Below are 23078 nucleotides of genomic sequence, written 5' to 3' on the forward strand. Positions count from 1 at the left end.
CTATCATGATGTGTTTTATTTTAGACAAGACTGATATTGAATCATCTGAATCTTTTGTAAAAACTGAAAAACTCAGGGTTACATCTGCAGTTTATAAAGCAAGTATTTGCTTTACAGAAAGATTCACTGTAGGTGTTCTTTATTCCCTGGCTCTTCTTGTACATTAAAAATCAAATTTGATTTACAGAAAGATATTCAGTTTGCATACAATTTTCAGAAACATATGCAGAGATTTTTAATCTCTTTGAATTACAGAATCCTTTGAGAAATGATTACATCTGATTCCATTATCCCCCAAATCAGCATTTGTTTGGGGGCTTTGTTTTTGTTTAGGCTTTATGCCAGAAGCATTTAAATTAGGATCTTCGACCCCTTTTCTCAAACAATTGCATGCAGATATTTGCCAGCCTCATGTTGACAGCTAATCCTCCTCCTATCCGGTGTTTTCATGTCATCTCTTTGGAGCTGGGATGACTTGCAGGAGTGCTATGATGCTGTTGGGACACGGGGCAGGCAGAGAGTTCAGGAATGATGGATTCTCTTGACTGGACGTGATTCAAAAGTTTTGATCCCCTACGTGCTCCAACGAAAGTTTGGCTGACATCTCTATAAGAGAGTTGTCAGCTGAAGAGCAGAGAAGTGGCCTGTCAGACTCAGAATGTCCCATTTGCCAAGTCTCACATGAGAAAAGTGAAGACAGCCCCATGTGGAAAGAAGACCTGCTTTCTGAAAGATTTATTATATAAGGGTCATGTTGCACAACATGTGCTAGGTCCAGTAGACTCAACTCCTCCTTGATTCATTCATGTTTCATAAGAAATCTAATTCATCTCTTTAAAAAGGAAGCAGTAGGTGGGGTTAGAATAAATGAAGGACCTTACATGAATGACAAACAACCTGAGTCTTATTGGCATTAGGCCTTGGTTCTATAAGCTGATATTGAACTTTTTTCATAAATAGCCTGATGCAATATTATGAAGAAATCTCGAAGGTTTGCACACTTAAAGACTTTATATATTAAGGGGATGTCTGAATCTCCATGTCCTAACCTGTCAGAATAGAACATTCTTGATGAGTTGGAAATAACACTAAGAAATCCATTTTTGGTTTCAAGTTATTTTAAGATATGCTATCTTATCATAGACTTCACAGTGTGTCCTTGAAACTCATGCTGTTTACACAGGGATATTAAAGGCACAATGAGATTTGGTATTTGATTTAGATTTTCCTCATGATTTCCCACATGATACAGAACTGCTTCATGAAGTCACTTGCTGCTAAGCATCTCAGACCTTTATTTGGCAGCAATGAGAAAAAAAAACTACTTAAAAATGTTTGGAAGCAGAATATGCATATTTAGAAGTAGCTGACATCTGATAACGTAATTTTTTAAAATATGCTACATATGGTGCAAGAGATTCTTTACCAGGGTAAAGACAGTCCCTTCTCTGAGCAAGGGTGCATAGCATAGCGGTTAAAGGATGGCATCTAGGGCCAGACAACATGCCTTTGAATCAGCTCTGCCACTTACCTGTTTTGTGACCTTGAGCAAGATAATCTCTGTGTGTCCTGTTTCCTCATCTACAAAATGCAGAAAAGAGCAAGTTTCCCTTACTGTGTTAATTTGAAAACTGAGTACATTAATATATGCGAAAAGTGCTTAGAACAGTGTTGACATAAAATAAATGTTATGTGTTAGCCATTGTTATACAGATGAGTAAAGATAACCAATAAAATCTACATTAGCATTAGAAGGTTCAAAAAATAAGTTAGTTTATCCTTAGTTTAGGATAAGGCTTCACACTGAGTATATTCTTATCTCTGTCTCGAGAAAGTTCTAACCTAACAAGGACAGCTTCCATTCCTTCTGCTCCCCTATGTCAAGTGTGCATAGCAGTGGGTCCCGTAACATCTGTGGGCTGCGGATCCTCATGCACCTATAAATGGAAATGTGCACCAAGGATTTGGTAGATTCAATGAACACCATGTTTCACACATACCCAACATACGCTTGCCAAATGTATGTCAGCCCTCCTATGATAATGAAATATCTTTATTTTAAATGGTACCAACTGCACGACCGCATTGTATGTAATCAGTGACTACCAAGGGCGGGCAGGGGAGGGAAGCAGTAATAACACATGAGGAGTTCTTCCAACCATTTAATCTTTAAAAAGTGTCTTCATACTTGAAAAGGCTGAGGAAGTATAGTTATTCATTCATTCATTTAAAGTACATATTGAGAGCTACCATAGGCCTGGCTTTGTTCAAGAAGCTGGGAATACAGCGCCTGAACTATAGAAGATCCCTGTCATTGTGGAGGTTATGTTCTCCTCGCCCATATTACTTCTCTGTCTGTGCCCATAATCCACACTAAGTTTTATGTCTTAGAATTAGTCGCAAATTGTTTCAGATATCTTATTTTTGTTCTCCAAATAGATAGTTACCTGCATAAGGACCAGGGATCCTTGTTTTCTGTTTACCATAATGTCGAGTACAGTGCTGGGGGGTCAGGGAGCAAAAGTAACAGTCTTTTTCACAGATAATGTCTTCTTTATGGACTTGCCTACTTTAAATAAGTAAATTTGTAAAAATCTAAATTGCTTATTCTAGTGAGAGGAGACAGTGAACAATTTAACGAAACAAGATACTTTTAGAGAAAGGTAAGTGGAGTAAATTAAACAGAGCAGTGTAATAGAGGAAAGGCCTTGCCGAAGGCCTCAACTGAGCTGAGACAAAAATGAATTGGGAGCCGAAACTGGTTTGGCTCAGTGGATAGAGCATCGGCCTGCAGACTGAAAGGTCCCAGGTTCAATTCCGGTCAAGGGCATGTACCTGGGTTGCAGGCATATCCCCAGTAGGAGATGTGCAGGAGGCAGCTGATCGATGTTTCTCTCTCGTCGATGTTTCTAACTATCTCTCTCCCTTCCTCTCTGTGAAAAATCAATAAAATATATTTTTAAAAAAATGAATTGGGGAAAGAGTTTCATGCTGAGGAAACAGCAAAGGCAAAAGCCTTGGCAAGAATGAATTTGACATGGTTGGGAAAGATAATGGAAGCTTAGATGTTGGTGGGGGATGGGAGACAAGGGGGTGGGGGTGATGGCTAGAAAGTGAGGCTCTGGAAGTAACAGGGACTTAATCATGTGTTAACTGTCGGCCATGGTAAGATTTTTTTCAAAGTGCAGTGTGAAACCATTAGGCACTGAAGTAACTTGATAAGATTTGTATTTTTAAACTGCTTGGCTGTTGTGTGGAGAACCAAGTATAGGGGCATATAAGTGCTCCCAGAAAGATCTGTTGAGAGCTGTTAGCTGTTAGATGTTGCTGGCTTAGACTAAAATGTGGCAAAGACATGGGGAGAAGCAGAAAGACGTGGAATATATATTGGAGGTAGAGACAACAGGACTTTCTAATCCTCTGGATGTAGGCGGTAAGCAAAAGGAGGAACCAAGGAATCACATATTTTATGGCCTCTGTCAAGTCCTGCCTTCCCAGTGAAACTGTCTCCAGCCATTCTAACCCACTGTTGTCTCTCATTTTGGTGCAGCCATTGTTTTTTTAGTTCACAGTACGTGCAAGGCACGGTTCTAAGTGCTTATGATACATTAATGAGCGAAGATCCTTGCTGTCATGGAGGTTATGTTCTCCTTGTCCATATTATTTCTCTATCTGTGCCCATAATCCACACTAGGTTTTCTGTCTTAGTATTAGTCACAAATGGTTTCCGATATCGTATTTTTATTCTCCAAATAGATACCTTCATAAGGACCAGGAATCCCTGATTTTTGTTTACTGTAATGTTGAGTACAGTGCTGGAGGTTGGGGGCAAAGTAACAGTCTTTTTTCACAGATAACTTCTTCTTTATGGGCTTGCCTACTTTAAATAAGTACATTTGTGAAATTCTAAAACTGCAGTTCAGATCATTGCAAAGGCAATCATTTTTCCATTAAAAAATAATTATTTACTCACTCAAGAGTTACTTTAAAACAACAGACTTCCCTAATGAATGTAATTAAAAGTTTATTAACAGGTCATTATGTATTTGTCAGGGGATATGGGTAAAGGAACTGAAGTTAGAGTATCAGTCATCATAGTCAATTTAAAATTATCCAGAATGCAGACAAAGGAGCTGAAATTTAGAATTGTAAGTAAAAAGAAAACAAGTTCTGATTTCTAAAAATTTAAACATATAGACAATTTCATAGATGGCCTTTATTTTCTAAATTTACAACTTGTAAATGACAATTTAAATTCATTTTTTAACTAGATCACATTCATCCTAACAATGAAAAGTAATCATTGGAATACACAAGAAAATTGGCTTCTGGTTATGGCTTTTGGAGTATGTCTTAAAGTACATAGAAGAATTGAAAAGTCATGCTTTTATGCTTTGCTAAGAAGATGGAACATCTTCACGAACATTGATAGGATATTGATTCCTTTTCCAGACCCCGTGTAATGTCAGCATCGAGGTGCTATTGCTAGTGTAATGTTCTATCTGATACACCTCTCCTGTGGTTTAATTAAGCTTTTAAGAACTGCCCCCAGTAATCCAATGACCATTTATGATTTTGTTTTTATGGAAAATGCTACTGAGTTCTAGAATGCTAACTTTAACCCCAAGGTTAGGAACATACCCCATTTATAAGGGTTCTTATTAAACTTGTTTATTTAATTCTCATAAACCATTCACTCTTTGAAGACCATCATGTTATTAATGGAAGAGAAAACTTTTAATCAGGTAGTATGCAGCGGCACAGTTCTTATAATAAGAGTGTACATGTTGTTCCCTTTACCTCATTCGTCTCTCAACACATTCATTAAGTGTTTACTCTGAGTAAGGCACTAGGCAAACAGCAATAAATCAAGTCTGGTCTCTAACCCAGAGGAGCTTAACCATTTGTACGCCATAAGCATCTATAGACGCAAACTGCAGACCTTTTTCAATTAAATTCAATATTCTGTGGCAGTTAACTGGTTAAAACTTCTTGGGGGTGGGGAGTTAGAGTCACATACCCAAATAGAATGTCCTAAGTACCATAAATTAAATGCATTGTGGGTTCAGAGGAGAACAAGATACTTCTGATGGAAATGGGAAGACTTCCTGGGAGAGATGACATTTAAAGTGCCACTTGAAAATGGAGAGAATTTGAAAGGGGACAGAAAGGAAGGGCATCCTGGGAAGCATGCACAAAGTGATAGAATTAAGAAAATGTGTATGTGCAAGAACCTGCCAGTGCTTCATACAGTGAACAGGTCTGCAATGCACTGCCTAAGGAGCCCAAGACAGAAAAGTAAGATTTGGTCCTTGTCCTTAAGGGATAATTCAGTTTAGCGTGTTTTAGAAAGTGTGAGCGAGAAAATAGTTTTCAGTTAAGTTTGAGGAGGGTGATAGTGAAATAAGGTGTTAGAAGTGTAGTCTATGGTGATGGCTTTGGTGATAGTGATAGCAATATTTATTATTTTCTAACTCTTTCAATGTTCTCTGCATTTTAGTTAGAATTTAAATGTATTCATTCCTTCAGGTCTCCTCGTTAGATATGGTTACTGTTTTATTCCTACCTGTCAGCTGAGAAAACTGGGGCTTAACAAGTCAATTCATTTAATGTTGTCCAGATGGTAAGTAGCGGAGTGGGGAGCTGAACAGGTGTATTGGATTTCAGAATCTATAAGTCACTAAGGGAAGTCATCGGAGACATTTGAGTAGGAAAATGATTGAGTCAAGATATTTTTATTAAGAATTCATTTGACTACAGGGGGGAATACAGTGATTAAAGGATTATGCTAGTGAACAGCTAATGAAAACCTAAATAAAGGAAATGGCAATGGGTATGAAAAGGGGAAGGAGGTGAACGATGTCATAAAGATAACTAACTTGATTCAGGGACAAGGAAGAGGGAGAAGTCAAATACTGCTTCAAGATTTAGAGTCTGTGTAACTGGGAGACTCCTGGTTCCAGGCAGTGGAAAAAGGACCACAGGGTAGGAATGTCTCTTGGGGCTGGGATGACTAATGTAATTTTGTGTAAATTGAAGTGTAGGTGCTAATGGGATGGATACATGTGGGCTGGGTACAGCAGGTGGTTGGAAATACAAAGGTTGAACTTGGAAAAGAGGTAATTTACACATGGAATCATATTCTACCAATGGTTTCAAGGTCAAGAAGGATTGATAATGAGCTTCAAAACTATAGTACTATTAGGCTGGAGAAATCAGAAGCCAGGTCACTGGATTTATTAAGTGAAATGATAGTAAAAAGTGAAAAAGAAAGTATAGCCTATTTTAAAAGGAATTAAAAGGTAAGGGAAAAAAGAGAGTTGTTGGCAGACAAAGAAGCTAACAGGAATGAGATGTCTTCTTTGTTTTCCTTCAAAATGGAATGATTGAAGAAAGATGATGACTGATGGAGTAAAATCTTAGAATTGTTGGGCCTTGTGATGCGTTTGACAAATGGGGGATGTCTAGTGCCTCTTTCCAATTCATCCAGACCTTTTCCATTTTTTTGAGGACCACTTACATGGCACTGCTCTGCTCAGCCTTATCTCTCCTGTAGTTCTCCCCATAGAGGCTAACTGTCCCTTACCCCATTCTCCTACTGCTCTTAGTATATACATGACAGTAGACCAGTGGTTCTCAAACACCAGTGTGCTTCAAGCCACCTAGAGGGCTTGTTAAAACATAGATTGTTGGGTCCCACCCGTAGAGTTTGTGATTCTGCAGGTTTGGGATGGAATTTTGCTGCTGGTCTGGGGACCACACTTTCATACAATTGAACTAAGCTAAGCCTCTATGATAGGTATAAATAAAGGGTTTGGGGGTTTGAGAATGGACTAGTGTGCCAGACCTGAAAATGTTCTAGAAAAAAATACTCTGAAAAGAAAAAAAAAAAGGAATGTTTTGCCTAGCTCCATGAAAGAAAAATACCTCAAAGGAAGCATCAACATAATCCCTACTGAACGAAGAGTTTTCTTAAAAGAGTACTATCATAGTTATAGATTTTTAAAAAATAAAATAAAAAATTGAGAACCACAGCAGTGACTATGATTTTATTTTAATCATGAAGAACTAAATAAATATTAGGTGAGTAAGAAGTGCACAATTGTTATTTTGGGGGAAATTAAGTATAGCGCTAACATGCTATGTCCCATTTAGAATGCTATTTTGTTATAACAACTGCGATCATTGGCCCTGGAGATATGCCCCTTTTTCTAAGAGCTGGTTTTATAATTACCATTTTGATTGCTGCATCTAATTATTCCCTTAGGTTTACCTGTCCCTGATAGTTACCGTGCATATCTGACATAAACAGATATACCAAATTGCTGAATTTGTGTGGGTGTAGTTAGTTCTGTATGTCACTAAAGTGTTGGCTGTGGTTAGCAAATGTGCTAGGTTGCACAAAGGTGTAAAATTCTTCCTGACATTTGCAAACATCAGTCATTTCAAGTTTTGTTTTGTTTTTATTTAGTCAGATGCCCACTAAGTTAACTCATCAGTATCAATGACAGTAAGCTTAGCATAAGCAAAACAGTCAGTCATAGCCCCTGGGTGTAACATGGATATATCAGAAGCCCTATTCTGATCACGTGGTCAGATGTCACTAAGCTGGAGACTGAAATTACATAGTTACATATATAAGTAAATGGTGTATCATTTAGTTCCAAGCCTGCACAATTGCTACTTTCACCATGATTATTCCCTATATAACTGAAATCAGGTTTTTTAATTTAAATGCCGAGACATCCCCATTAATCAAATTATCAAATTAAACATCCCATTATCTGCTTTTTGAAATATGCTGTGAATCTTTACTTAAAACCTAAAAATCCACAGGAAAGGAAACAAATTCTTTATGCCTAACAGTATGCAAATTATTCTTCATTAACAATACAAATAAAGTCCATAGTTGGAGAACACATTTCTTTTTGAATTAAAAACCATTTTAAGATAAAGATTTAGTTGCCTGCCTAGAAAAGAAAAAAAAAATCCCCTAAATGATACCAAAAAAATCCAAATTGTTAAAATACATAAATATTTTTGAGAGAATTGAATGGCTTTTCTGGGAAAGAGAAGTGGGTGTTAGCTAGATTTCATTCTTACTCTGGCAAAGTGGTAGTTTCTGGGAGATAATCAGAAAAATTACCTGAAAGAAAGTGACTTGCCAGTCTTTTAGGATATATTTGGTTTGGAGTTGTGGGGCCCTAGTCTGCCCTCTCCCTGGAATCAAGTTGCAAACACCATCCTCAATAGTAATTAGAGCTAAGCGGCAATTAGAGGACCTATGATTTGTTCAGATGCACTGCCTGTCGCTGTTTCCTAGCACCACATTTCACAGGAGCACCAGGTTGAAATCATGGAATTATTTAGCTCTCAATGTAATACCTCATAAAGTACTCAAATGCAGAAGTGACCACGGACATACCTTAAAAATGAAGGTAAGCTTTGCAAATTGATTAGCATTTACACCTCAGGGAACTTTTTCATGACAAAATTGTAAAACAATTAAAATCAATTTCAGAAGAAGAAGAAGAAATATCAGAATTTGCTAATTTCACAACTTCCTTGCCCAATGTCATCTTGGTTTTCCAAACTTGTTTTTACTCAGATTGTATTATTGGGTCACTTTGCTGAATATAATGAAGATGCGACTGCTTTCCCACATTTCCTGTCTTTATGAACTACTGTGGTTTCGTTTTCTTTTGAAGATTGTCTCTGAATAACTACTAGGTAAAAATGAGGTTCACGTTTAATCCAAGTACTTAGAACCCTCCCTCTCTTTTCTCCTCTCTTCAGGAAGTATAATTAAAGTGATGAATGTGCGTGTTCAAGAATGGACATTCAGACTGACAGAATAGTGGCTGGTAGCCTATAATAACATTGAGTGACGTGGGCTGTTTGCACTCCTGTCACGTGATTTTTATGATAGGCAAGTTTCAAGTTTTTAAGCTTCCATCTAGTTCAAGTCAAAACTCAATGACTTCATGTTTATTTAGACCCTTGGGCATAGAAATCTCTCTGGAAACCAGGTAAGTTTAACTCCTCAAGAGGGAGTATTGTCTGTTATGCAGATAGACGTATTTTGTTTGTATGCAATAGGTATTTATGAAATTCTAGTTTCTATTTTTATATTATCACTTTAGTTTTCTCCTAGCTAAAATATCCTTTTTCTTTCAGTTTTGCCATTTTTTAAACATGACTAGATATTACTGTTAGGAAAGAGCTTAGAAACTCTTGGCACTAGGAAGATGTTTTTATCTCGTAGTCCCTAGTGGGATTTCAGGTGGTTTGGAAAAGATTGAAAGAGCATCAGCTTCTTTTATTCTACTCATTGGTGGATTAGAAGGGTAAACACAGAGGGTTCCGTGTATTCTGGCAAATAATGAATAGATGAAAGCCCATGCAAGGTCCTAGAGAATGTGATGCGGGAACTCTTAGCAGACACTGTTGCTCAGTGTGGTTACCATTCGAATTTTTGTATGTTTGCTTAGTCATGGAATTGTATTTTCTTTATTAGAAAAACATGGGGTGATAGTAAGCCATGTAATAGTTTAGAAGTGGACTTAATATATGGAAAAGTACCTGTGCTCCCCAATGAAAAGTTATAGTATTTTTTCTCTTTTTAAGAAATAATTCTTTATTATTGGAATTAATACATATGTCCCCTTTTGTCCCCCAATGACTCCCTCCAGTCCTCCCCCACTCTCCACTCCCACTCCCACCCCAGCCCCAGGCCCTCACCACCCCTTTGTCTGTGGCCATGAGCCATGCATATATGCATACAACGTCCTTGGTTGATTACTTCCCACCCATCCACCCTCCCCTATTTATACAACTCAGGTCAGTGATGACAAATTTCTATAAAAATATACCATTACATTCTATGGTGGATTTAAATGTTTGAAACTGACGTGACTACTTGAGACATTACCAGAGATATGGCCTTAACTGTTTTCTCTTGTCACAGGGACAAACTTATTCTGATATTATCAAAATCATACCATTAATCTTTTGATTTATAGATGCAAATATTGAAAACAAAATTAATATAATACAGCTTTCAAAGCAAGGTAAATGACCAATTTTTTTTAAAATATATTTTATTGATTTTTTACAGAGAGAAAGGGAGAGAGATAGTTAGAAACATCAATGAGAGAGAAACATCGATTAGCTGCCTCTTGCACATCTCCTACTGGGGATGTGCCCGCAACCCAGGTTCATGCCCTTGACCGGAATCGAACCTGGGACCTTTCAGTCTGCAGGCCGACGCTCTATCCACTGAGCCAAACCGGTTTTGGCAATGACCAATTTTGAGTGCTTTCTAGTTCACTGCCAGTATTATGGCGAGAGAGACAGAGACCAAGACAAAAAGTTGAAACAGACAGACAGGCAAACACACAAAAAGAGATAAAAAAGACGGAGATAGAATTGCCACAGACTGGAGAGAGATGAGAGAGGCCGAAAAGGCAGACAGGTGAGATGGAGAACTCCTGAGACGGGTGTAGGACAGAGACAGAGAAAGGGAGTGTTAAAGAAAAAAATACACAGTCACAAGTCGATCAACGTTTGGAAATAGGGATTGTACAATTTTGGAAATTTGGATACTCTTTTTGGACTGTAAGTGGAAATACACTTTGTCAAATTAAATACATTGAGTACAAGGTCCTTTCTTATGAATTGTTTATTCTCCATTTGTGTCCTTTAAAACAAAGAGCTTAAAAGGCTGTTTGAAGTTCAAAAGAGACCAAGAGTCAAAATAAATGTTTGTCTAGAAAATGTTTCCATTCCTTTGTTGCCTTATAAAGCAATTCACTGAAAAGGAAAGTGATGGGTACTATGATTAAATTCTCTATTTTCCATGTGGCTCCTTATTAAAATACCATTGTCTTTGATGTTTGGGGATCATTGGGCGAGTGAGGGGTCATTTTGGAAGCCCAAAGGAAATTCCACAGAAGAAAAACTGGTACAAAGTCAGTATAATGGTACAAGGATAAACATGATACACAGGGACAGGGACAGGGACAGTCATTTATGATGAATCACTTCCAATACAGAAAATCCTTGTGCATTCTTCAGAGGGCCTTATCTGATGCTGTACTGCCTATCACTCGTGCCCCAGAAGCTGCCTGCGTGACTGAAACAAGTAACATCAATTTCTAGGCTGTCAGGACAATGGCAGAATTCCAGGAAGGCAGGCCCGGGATTGGCCATTCTGTTCAATACCTACTAAAGACGCTATGTAGTACTAGCATCCCCTGGGTCACAGGACACTCTGTTTCTCAGGATAAGGGTGATATTACATTGTCTCCCAGGTGTCCCTCTGTTTGAAGGTGTTAGATGTCCTGCTTCACTAGATTGTTCCTGCTCATATAGTTTTTGTTCGGCAATCCTTCATTCTATACAGATTTCACACACACACACACACACACACACACACATAAAAGGGAAGGAGATTATTTTGGGAGTGACCTGTTAGGAAATTCCAAATAAGGAGTCGGTGCTAATTCTAGTCCACTCTGCAAAAGTATGCCAAACTGACCACTCCCCCTTCCCTCTCCAAACCCCCCTCACCTTTCCCCCATCCTAACTCCTCCGTTTCTCTGTTACTTACACTCTCTGCTCACCCCATCCCTGGCATGGCTGGATTGGTCACCTCACACCAGTTTTCCACTGGGTTGCATGGTGGTTCTCATGCTGCTTGCACAGCAGCCCTGCTGGGTGGGTGTCGTCTCTCTGCTCCTGGATGAAAATAGTCTCCTGACCCATGGAGGGCCAAGAGTGTCTTCTTCTGCGACGGTCACCGTGATTATAATACTCCACTAGAATTTGGTGTCTATGGCATATACTTACAAAAAGAAAAAAGGGTTACAACACAATTTTTACCATTTCTATTTATTCTTGAACTAGAGGCCCAGTGCATGAAAATCATGCACTGGGGTGGGGGGTGGGGCGTCCCTCAGCCTGGCCTGCACCCTCTCACAGTCCGGGACCCCTCAAGGGATGTTCACCTGCTGGCTTAGGCTGGGGATCGGGCCTAAGCTGGAAGTCAGACATCCCTCTCACAGTCTGGGGCTCTTGCAGTCTGGGACCTCTCGCTCCTTACTGCCCGCCTACAGTGGAGACGAGAGCTCCCACCACTGCCGCTGTGCTAGCCAGCCATGAGCCTGGCTTCTGGCTGAGCTGTGCTCCCCCTGTGGGAGCGCACTGATCACCAGGGGGCAGCTCCTGCTTTGAGTGTCTGCCCCCTGGTGGTCAGTGCATGTCATAGCAACTGATTGTGCCACTGTTCAGTCAATTTGCATATTAGGGTTTTATTATATAGGATGGTGCTTTCTATTTAGAAGTTTATTACTTTTTTTAAAACATGGGCAACAGCTTTTGAATTGTTTGGTTAATATTTAAGCTAGGGAAATCTCTTTTCTCTACGAAGGTGGGAGTAAAGAGCACTGGCAGAACAAATATTAACTCTGTTTCTTTACGTTGAGCAAGCTTCTGGGGGAAAATATCTTTTTAAAAGGACCATTAAGTAAACCACTGTAACTTTTCTTTTTCCTTTTTGGTTCTTAAATGCAAATAGCCTAGACACTGAATGCAAGAAATAAAATCCTCTGAAACTAGGGAGCAAAATTTTTCATGTCCTAGAGCCGATGAGCTGACCTCCTGAGTTGCTGAATGCAGCCCCTATAGCAAAGCCCTTTGTGAGAGCTGCACAGGAGAGGCCTAAAGGCAGCCAGGGGCCTCAAAGGCCCTGCAGCTTCCATCTGCTCCAAGGAAGCTCAGTTGCCATTGCTTTAAAAAAAACAGAAAGTGTCTGATGGGCTTATTTTGCTTAGTGATCTCACTTATATGTGGAGTCAAATGAACAGAATAAACTGATAAACAAAATTGGCCCAGCAAAATGGAAGCATGGAACAGAGTGATGAACTTCATAGGTAAGTGGAGGGGACAGGGTATGAGCGGAAAGAGGTTAACCAAAAAAACGTATATGCATATATGCATAACCCATGGACCATGGACACAGACAATAGTGTGGTGAAGGCCTGGGGAGGCTTTGGGAGGGGGTAGGAGGTGACCAATGTGGGGAGTGAGGAGTGGGATATCTAATATTTTCAACAACAAAGATAATAAAAGAAATGTGTCTTTGCAGATAGCATTTTGCTTGCAGTTTTGATAGAAGCTCAGTGTAAAAGCCACCAACAGAAATGTGAGTGTGCATCCTACTATGAGGCTATTTGAATTAGTTATATTGATCCACACAGTATGGTTAAAAGTGTAGTGGGAATATTAGAAGAATTATTTAAAGTGAGATGTCGCAATCAATCTTCAGCCATTCTATAATAGGGAAAGAAATGTTGCCTCTTGACCGCTGGGGCTTTTCTCTTTCATTTAATTTCTTTTATTAATCATATTATAAAAATATTAAAATTAAAATCTCATTTGAAAATAAATACTTCTAAATTTCAGACAAAATATAAATAGAGCCCAGCCAGTGTGTCTGAGTAGTTGAGTGTCGATCTATAAACCTGCAGATTATGATTGGGTTTGATTCCCAGTCAGGGCACATGCCCAAGTTGCCAGCTGGATCCCCAGTAAGGGGTGTGTAGGAGGCAGCCAATCAACAATTCTCTCTCATCATTGATGTTTCTACCTTCTTCTCCCTCTCTGAAATCAATATATATATCAGACCAAACACCAGTCTACTTAAATTTTTTAAAAAGATGACTATAATATATCATTCTTACATACCTTTGATCTTATAGACAAGTGTCCCTGAGCAAGAAATTCTAGGTTTGATTCTATCATGTTGCTGGTGGAAATAGGCTTCTTTCACAGAATCACAAGAAAAGCATTTTGGGGACCCACTCATAGGAAGATGAGGTGCAGTTGTCAGATTTATTGGAGTGATAACATAGTACTGCCCCGGGTGCCCTGTGTCTCATCCATGACCCGATGACTCAGCTCTGTCTCACTATGGAGCCATAAGCCCACACTTGTCCTCACCTCACTCGGAAGGACAAGGGCCCAGAGATGCAGAACTTCTCTGAGTCTCATTTTTCCATCTGCATGTCCTCTGCCAGGGCTGCACTTGAGCTACGGCACTTGGACCCATGCTTGGACCCACAGAGCTGCTACAAAGAGAGTGGTCTCAACAGCAGAACTTTTGTTAAGCTTTAATTATATATCCTTGGGTTTGGGAAGGAGTGAGCTCTATCCAGTCTCTCTCCTGGCTTTTCCTGGGCTTGTGCTGGAGCCTCCCACTAACCAGTCTCTTTTCTGGATCTTCTGTGTTTCATGTCCCTTACCCAATCCAAACCTTTCCCCAGGCTAGACTCCGCCCCTTTATGCCACCATATTGCCTTCTACTGCACATGCCTTAAAGTTTTGCCTTGTCATCTGGTTTCTACTCCATATGCACCATCTTGGTTTCTACTGGGCATGTGCCCAGCAGAGGAATTTCCCCTTTATTGTTTATTCCTTCCACACATAGTCTGGGTGAGTGGTCCAGTTATCCTCCAGGAATATTGGGAACCTAGTCCTTCCTCCCTACACAGGGGGGTCGAAGTGGAAGGAAGTTGTTAATCCCCTTGTCAGGGAATTGGCTAGCCCCTGGGGTGTCTGGCTGCTCTAGCTTCTTAATCTGGCTTAATGTCTGATTCCATTTGCTTTCCTCCTTTATTAATATTAACTAGCTACCTACCCCAACAGACAGATACCAAACTGGGTTAAGTTCTCCAAAATACACTTTTCTTACATAAAATGAAGGGTAAATTCCTAAATTATGTTCGCCTCTAAAATTTTATGAAGTATAATTCCTCTAGAAGTATTCAGTGGTTTGGGAAACATAGCTATTGCTTTTCCTAAGAAAGCCTGTATTTTTAGGAAGATTTCTTAAAAAAATAGTCCTAGTTCTACGCTGCCATGAGGTCCCTAGCATGCTGTACGGGAGAGCAAATAGCTTCTCTGTATGTAACAGAAGGAGGCTTCAGACTTCAGAAAAGTGTCTTGGTGCCACAGACAGGAATCACTGGGCAGATGCAGCTCAGGACCATCTCCCTGGGTCTTTTTGCCAGAAAGTTTCGTCAGGCTGCTGTGACCTCCCACTCCACTCTCGACCTCAGACAATTTTAGTAAATCCCTGTCTGGAGATAATTTTGGCTTCTTTAAAGGCTTAGTAATTTAGAAACTAAGCACATGACATTCCCTTTTGATAAGTCAGGTGTATTAAAAACAATTTTAAAAGACTTGACAAAGCATTTGTCAGAACCTCGTTTCTTTCTTTTTAGAGTTTCCGTTCTTGTGCGGTCATACTTAATACTATCAGGTCACAAGTGGAAAAGCTATAACAAAGCAAAATATTTTAAATTCAGTTTAAAAGAAGACAGTTGGGCCTGAAGACTTTTTTAAAAAACCAACTATCTTCTTAAATTCTGAAACTTTCAGATTTTGCAATGTACCTTTAAAAAAACGATTGCAACTGATGAAGTCTGTCACATGTTTAACCAAACTATATCTGGTAATATATAGTAAGTAAATCTTACCCGCTTTTTTCAAGATTTAAATGTAAGAAACTCAGTGCACGGGCAAAGTATTCCGATATAAATGAATCACCGCTTGGCTGTATGCATTTTGCTGCCAGCATTGGAAAAGCTATCCACTGCATCTTAGTGAAAGATTCATCATTTTGTGTACAAGCTGGCATATTACTAAACCCAAAGGACACTGTGGCTTCAAATCTATCATGATGTGGTTTCACTGCTGTTTTTACATATAGCATTTCATTTTTACTTATAAACTTCAGTGTGGTACTCAAAAGGATTTATTTTTAAATGCAGTGTTCTGCCAAGATTCTGCTGTTGGAGCTCTTTGGAGGGAACCCTGACCTATCCCAAGGGAGATGCGGGCACAAAACTGGCAATTGCTAAGATTTTGTAGATTCAGAGTTTTAGACACACATTTTTCTTTTTGACATCACTGAATTCTGTATCAGTCTTCTCTATCCACGTCTGAAATTCAGCAAGGAAGCATCAGCATTAAAGAGAACTTTTATTTACTCACAAATCATTCAGAATTAAAATCAAGCTGGCAGTGGAAAAAAGAACTCAGAAAACACATCCACCTTAAAACTATACAAACTTGACAGTATTTGGAGAGGTTCTTATGGGGAATTTTGCCTATATTTGTCAAAATTGTTTACTAAAATCATGACTTTTCAGAAAATTTTATTGGGGTATAACATATACAAAAGTGCACATATCATAAGTGTAAAGTTGAATGAATGTGCACAAACATACATGCCTGTGCAGCTGGCACTAACATAAGTAGAAGAAGATTCCCATCACCATAGAAGCCCCTCCAGTCACTCCACCTCCACCCCATCTCATTCTTCCTGCAAGGACAGCTACAGTCCTCACAACATGGACTCATTCTGCCTGATTTTGTACTCTCCATAAATGGTCTCACACAGCATGTCGACATGCTACTTTAGGTCTTTTTCTCAACATTACATTTGCAGGGTCTGTTTGTTCTTGCATGTACTTATACAGGGTGTGGCAAAAATACGTTCACAGTTGTGAGTATGCAGAACAGAGTTTATTCTTGTACTATCATTTATTAATTACTAGAGGCACAAAGCACGAAATTCGTGCAAGAGTAGGCCTTCCTTCCTCCGGCTGCTGGCACCAGCTTCCCTCTGGCACCTGGGGCCCAGGCTTACTTCCCTCCTGCCTCTGGCAGGTAACCCAGACCCAGGCTGGCTTCCCTACAGTGCTGGCTTCGTCCAGAAGGACGTCCGGCCTAATGAGCATATTACCCTTTTATTATTATAGATTATATTTTCAATACAAAGAACTATAAACCTACTTTTGTCCCACCCCGTATATCATTTTTTCTCATTGCTATATTTCCTTATGTGACTGTTTTATTGCGTGATGATACCAAAAACATTTATGTATTATTTTACTGTTGATGTGTTACTTGGCTAATTTCCACTTTGGGGCTATTGAAAATAGTACTGCTATTGAACATTCAAGTATATAACATTTCTGTTAGGTATATACTTAGAAGTGAAATTGTTGAGTCAGGTTATGTATAGATTCAGATTTAGTAGATATTGTGGAATAGCTTTTAAAAATGGTAACAGTACTTTAGATAAGAATTCTTGCCAACATTTGATAATCTGTCTTTCTTCATTGTTGCCATTCTTGTGGCATGTAATGTTATCTCATTGTAATTTTAATTCAGATATTCCTAATGACTAATTAAGTTAAACATGTTTTTGTATGTTTACAGGCCATTTTAGTACCTACTTTTGTGAAATATCCATTCAAGCCTTTTGCCCAATTTTCCTATTATATTGCCATTTTCTTATTGACTTGAAGGATTTCTTTATTCTAGATTCAAGCCCTTTGTATATATAATAAATACCATCTCCCACTCTGTGGATGGCCTTTCCATTCCCTTGATAGTATTTTATTCTTACAATTTTATTCTTAATAATAGAGTATGCTTACTAATTTTTATTAGCATCCTTTGTTTCCTATTTAAGAAATCTTTGCCTACTTCAAAGTCACAAAGATGTTCTGATGGATGAGGTTGGACTTAACTACTTTGTGCTTCAGTTTTTCAGTAAAAATTAGGCTAATAATAGTACCTTGTTTAATGCTTTATTGTGAGTATATATGTATATATACTTATATATAATTATATATACACTTATATGTGTGCATGCATATATACAGTTATGTAACATGTTGAGGATAGTATAAATGTACACATATGTAATATGCTTAAGGTAGTGCTGGCACATAGTATACACTTTGAAAATATTATTGTCTGGCCTTTTCAGAAGCAAAACCCTTTATCGGTCACATCCCTATCACATAATCCCCTCCTACTTGCCATGTTTTATGGTTTCTTGGTGAATTTGTTTTCCTCACATGCAGACTGAAAAAATAATAGAAATAATGAGAGAAGGGGTGAAGGAGATGATGGTTGAAGATTTTACTGATAAGAGGGAAAGTTACTTAGTATAAGGGGCAACAAAGCTGGGAAAGCAATAAAAAGAGAAAACTGTTTGGTAGAAAATCTGAAATGCCACTTATTTACTTCCTTTAAAGAAATCTTTGGTAGTCCGATAATTGACATCATATCTGACTAATAGATATTTATATATTAAGTTTTTTTATTTCAGTAGTCACTAATGCAGACATATATAATTATGGTATAAGAAGAAACTACTTCTGCAGAATATAGAATATATACATATTTGATCTGATTCTATAAATGCTTCTCCACATAGACTTTCTGTGATTTTGGCATACTCTCCTTAAGAATGAGGTGTGTTTTTCGTTTGTGTTACGGCATAGAAAGAAGAGCCACTAGGAATCCTCACAGCTATAATCTAAATAGGCCTTCAGAATTATATTTCTAAAGGTCAAAGACTAAGTCAATAATTTCAAGTGTCACCTTGTCCTCAAATAAGGTTTTATTGTGACATAATCTGTTGATACAATAAGGCGCCTATTATGTTACAGAGACAGTTGGCTGAAATAATAGTTTTCTTTATGATCATAGCAATGAATTGTCTTTCAGATATTATTGATTTCCTAGCTATGATGACTACAACTTGGATTTCACCATCAAAATAAAATTTATGAGAGAGAGGGTTAATTACATTCTTATGGGAGACTATAAGGACATGTGTCATTTCCATGTTAGATGTTTGATGTATGCATGCCTGTATGTTGTATTTAATTTTCATACAGGGAGTTTGATATAAATGTATATACATCAACTAGTATAAAAAGCCTTATTATCAAATAAGGTGGAGCCCTATTATTACTTGATTCAGTATGATATATATATGCAATTATATCCTATGCATTCAGACTGAGCTACATAGAGGAGGTGTCTCATATCATATTGCCAAATAGTTTAAACAACAAAGGTTGGTCCTGTTTCATGAGAATAACGATGTAAAGGATACATTACACCAGCCTTTGTGTTGAAATACCTGCTCATTTTATTTTCAACTTTTTTCCCCCCTCAGTGAGTCTGAGTTTTACAGAAATTAAGCATTTTCTTGTGGGGTGCAATGCATTTTGGCCAAATTTCTTCTTGTATTTCCCAATGACTTTTGGGTATCTCAACGTGAAGAGAAATGTTTCCCAAAAGTAGCTGCAGCAGCAAAATCTGGAATAAGGTGACACAGTGTTGAAAAACTGCAGAAAATGCACTCTGTCCCATTCATTTCCCATTTGCAAAAACTTGCTTTGAAGCAATCAACCTTGGTGAGGCAATATTAAAAGCAGGTTTAAAAGTAAAAACAGCAAGGTTAAGGTGAGGGAATTGATGAAAACATAGTTTATATTTATTCAGAAGTACTTTAAAACAATCTGTGTTTAACATGGCAAATTGTCTGTCATTAAAATGCTAATGAAATGGTAAACAGCTGCTAAGTTTTTTATGCTAATGAAGGGTGGCAGTTTAGTAGCTCTCAAGCCTTGAGTTTATTAGCATAGAAATTTGATTGGATAAGGGGATCATTGTACATTCTGACCTTTGTTGATGGAGCAATCTGTTTGTCAAGTTCCATGTTCCGTTCTGTTTGATTTTAGTTTGTTAGTACTCTTGCCAGGCCCTCAGGGGCCTTGTATTACATAGTTGTTATCCAGCCACCATCATGAGCTTAGAATTTTCTTTTGTGGGAGGGAGACCTACCATGGCAAAATAATTATACATTTGTTCATGAGGCAGCTTTAAATAGAATAATTCTGTAAAATGATTATACTTTAGACTTTAACAACAATAATAATTGTAAATTGTAAAAGGCTGTTGATCTAATAAATCTGTTTTTAACTTAGCTAAGATTTTGCAGCAAAGCTTTTAAAATAAATATTTTAATAAGTGCCTTTGCAACATTTGACATATTATTATAATTGTCTTGTATCTACAAGTTCTGAAAGTTAGCAATGAATATAATGTTATCTACATAGAAGAATAAGTATAATTAAATACAGGTGGCTTACGTGGGTGCCAGGCTGAGATCAGAGTACTTACTTTGGCATCAGGAAAACACCCATTACTGTTTGATCTATACTTTTGGCTGATTCTCTTTTTTTTTTCCTAATGGTTGGGGTTAACCTGAATGAAGACTTGTCATTACAGATAAATGCTTCAGGTGCCTTTCTCTTTTTTTCTGTTTTTAGGTTCAATGTAAATGAGGTATGACAGTCTATTAAACACCATTGCCAATAATGTTCTGGGATGATTCAAAATATGATGCAGAGTTCATTAAGGAAATTCATTACCAAAAATATCATTGAAATAGGAATTTTAATTATTTTGGGACACTGTATAAGAACATTGGTGGAAATTTTAATAGTTGGGAGCATTTTCCCATACTGTTCATTTCTTCTTGAAGTAAGAAGGGGATTATATGCATATAATAATTTGGGGTCCAATATATGCATACAGGAGAAATTGGAATCCTTCCAGGGGTGGGGAACATTTTTCTGCCAAGGGCCATTTGGATATTTATAATATCATTTGTGGGCCATACAAAATTATCAGTTGAAAAATAGCCTGCTATATATGGTCAAACAATTAACTCACCCTTGATGCCTTGGCAGGGCCAGACCAAATGATTTCACAGGCCTTCTATGGCCCGTGGGCTAGAGGTTCCCCACCCCTGTATACATGGCTGGTGGTAACGTAAAATAGTCCAGCTGTTTTGGAAAATAATCTGGAAGTTCTCAAAAGGTTAAACCACGTGGTTACCATATGATCTAACAATCCCCAATTCCACTTTTAGGTAAATACCTAAAGAACTAAAAACATATGTACATATGAAAACTTAGGAACAAGTGTTCATAGCAGTTTTATTAAAAGAATAGCTAAAAAGTAGAAACAACCCAAATGCCCATCAACTGATGAATGAATAAGCAAAAGGTGGTACATCTACAGTGGAATATTAGCAAGCCTTAAAAAGGAATGAAATTCAGATATATCAGACAACATGGAAGAACTTTGAACACATTATGCCAAGTGAAAGAAGACAGTCACAAAAGACCTCATACTGTATGATGTCATTTACATCAAATGCCAAGAATAGACAAATCTATAGAGGCAGAAAGTAGATTAGTGGCTGCCAGGAACTGGGGGTGTTGGGAGGAAATGGGGAGTGACTGCTAATGGGTATATAGTTTCTTTTAGGAATTATGAAATGTTCTAAAATTGTGGTGATGGTTGCAGAACTCTGAACATGCTAAATAAACCATTGAATTATATACTTGAAGAGGCTGAATTGTCTGGTATGTGAAATAGATCTCAAAAAAACTGTTACATATTTTTTAAAAGGCATGCAGTGCCAGAGCCTGTCTGGCAGAGCACCGCCTACACCAGCAGTAGCTTACCTGCAGTATGTGGAGGCCACCAGGTAAAGAAGAATGCTTGCTACCGGAGAGGAGTGCTTTAAATCTTCTACACATGGGTTAGGCCATATATCTAAAAAGGTCATAGCTAATATCATTGTTAAAAGGGATAGTTGCTAAAATAATACAAGGTTCATTAGAAACAAAAGTTGAAGATAAAAATTTGAGTTCCTGTCCCAACTCCTCTCTGTGGGACAGACGCAGGTTGTAATAACCCCTTTAACCCCTCACTACCCATTTCCCACAAAGTGAGGGCAATTTTCAGTTTGTTTTTCTAGAGAACAAATTGTTTGCATCATAACTTTCTTAGGAGCAGACAGTAACTATAAGAATCCAATATTCCTTCCCCTTGTAAAAACCCTATAATTATCTCTGATTTGCCTAAAACATGCCCACTAGTCACCCAATAACTGTATAGTGAAGAGCATCTGGCTTCAAGAGGCTCCTCCCGCTTCTCCTACATTTTTGGCTAATCAGAGACAATGGTTAGACAACAGGATGATCTCATCCTGCCCCACCTGCCAGCAGGATCAGTGTCCTGTTTATCTCAGGGGAGACTGAGCAGCCTGGGCTCTTGCCATAGGGAAGCATTTTGCATCACTCTCTTAGACAATGAGCAAGAAGACCCATTTTAACTGTATTTCCTCCTCTTGTGCCATTTTCTTACTTCTAGAGTAACGTTCTTGCTTGCAGGTTGCAGCTCAGCGGTCTTATTTTTGCACCCTAGGTTGGAGAAGGAGATGGACGTGAGCTAAAGATTGAATTTATTTTTGTTTTGTTCTTGGCAGGCAGTACATGCCACACTACTACCCTTCCTGCTCTTGTGCGCACACCTACTCTGATGATGCAGCCTTCACTGGATATCAAACCATTTATGTCTTTTCCAGTGGACAGTAGTTCTGCTGTTGGACTCTTTCCAAATTTTAACACAGTGAGTAAATGCATTTTTATTATGTGTCGTCCTCTATTTCTTTTGTGAATAGGCAATTGGTATGGCCTGTTTCTAAAGTTTGTAATTTTAGACCATATATTGGTTATACTGTTCAGCTGTATTATAGAAGATAAATGTGTCTCCCATGGGAATTAATCCAGATAATAGCTAGCATATTTATTTTACAAATATTTCCACAGACAGATTTTCACTTGTTGCTTTGAACAATTTTGATAAACTTTTCAGTGGTGTGAGAATCCATATTATTTCTGGGATGCTGTTCACATGCTCAAGAACACAATTTAGAGCTATGAGCCACATTGATTTTTCCCTTCTACTACAAAGAAAAAAATGTATAAAGTGTATGCTTTATCTCCCTGGGTATATTTTTATTTGGGAGATATTTTAGATAAGCACTCTTACACAAACAGAATTTTTATTTGGAGCCTTTTGTGGATTATGAGAATCTGACTCTATTAGTAAAAAGAAAAATTCATTTAAATCTGCATATGCGTTGTCTGGATGACACCTTAACATCCCATTTAAAATGTAAGATAGCCCGGCTGGCATGGCTCAGTGGTTGAGCGGACCTGTGAACCAGGAGGTCACAGTTTGATTCCTGGTCAGGGCACTTGCCTTGGTTGTGGACTCAACCCCCAATGTGGGGCATGCAAGAGGCAACCAATCAATGATTCTCTCTCATCATTGATGTTTCT

General features: G+C 38.2%; 1 protein-coding gene across 1 annotated transcript in view; it reads left to right on the top strand.

Annotated features, from left to right (window-relative positions):
* ZNF385B (zinc finger protein 385B) overlaps positions 1–23078 on the top strand; it is a 350869-nt gene that overhangs the window by 248523 nt on the left and 79268 nt on the right. Inside the window, exon 3 of the mRNA XM_081095256.1 lies at positions 22220–22362. Within this exon, the coding sequence (XP_080951382.1) occupies positions 22220–22362 (143 nt within the window). The remainder of the gene's footprint in view (positions 1–22219; positions 22363–23078) is intronic.

Source organism: Myotis nattereri (genome assembly GCF_964212035.1).
Source record: "Myotis nattereri genome assembly, chromosome: 7".
Taxonomy (NCBI): domain Eukaryota; kingdom Metazoa; phylum Chordata; class Mammalia; order Chiroptera; family Vespertilionidae; genus Myotis; species Myotis nattereri.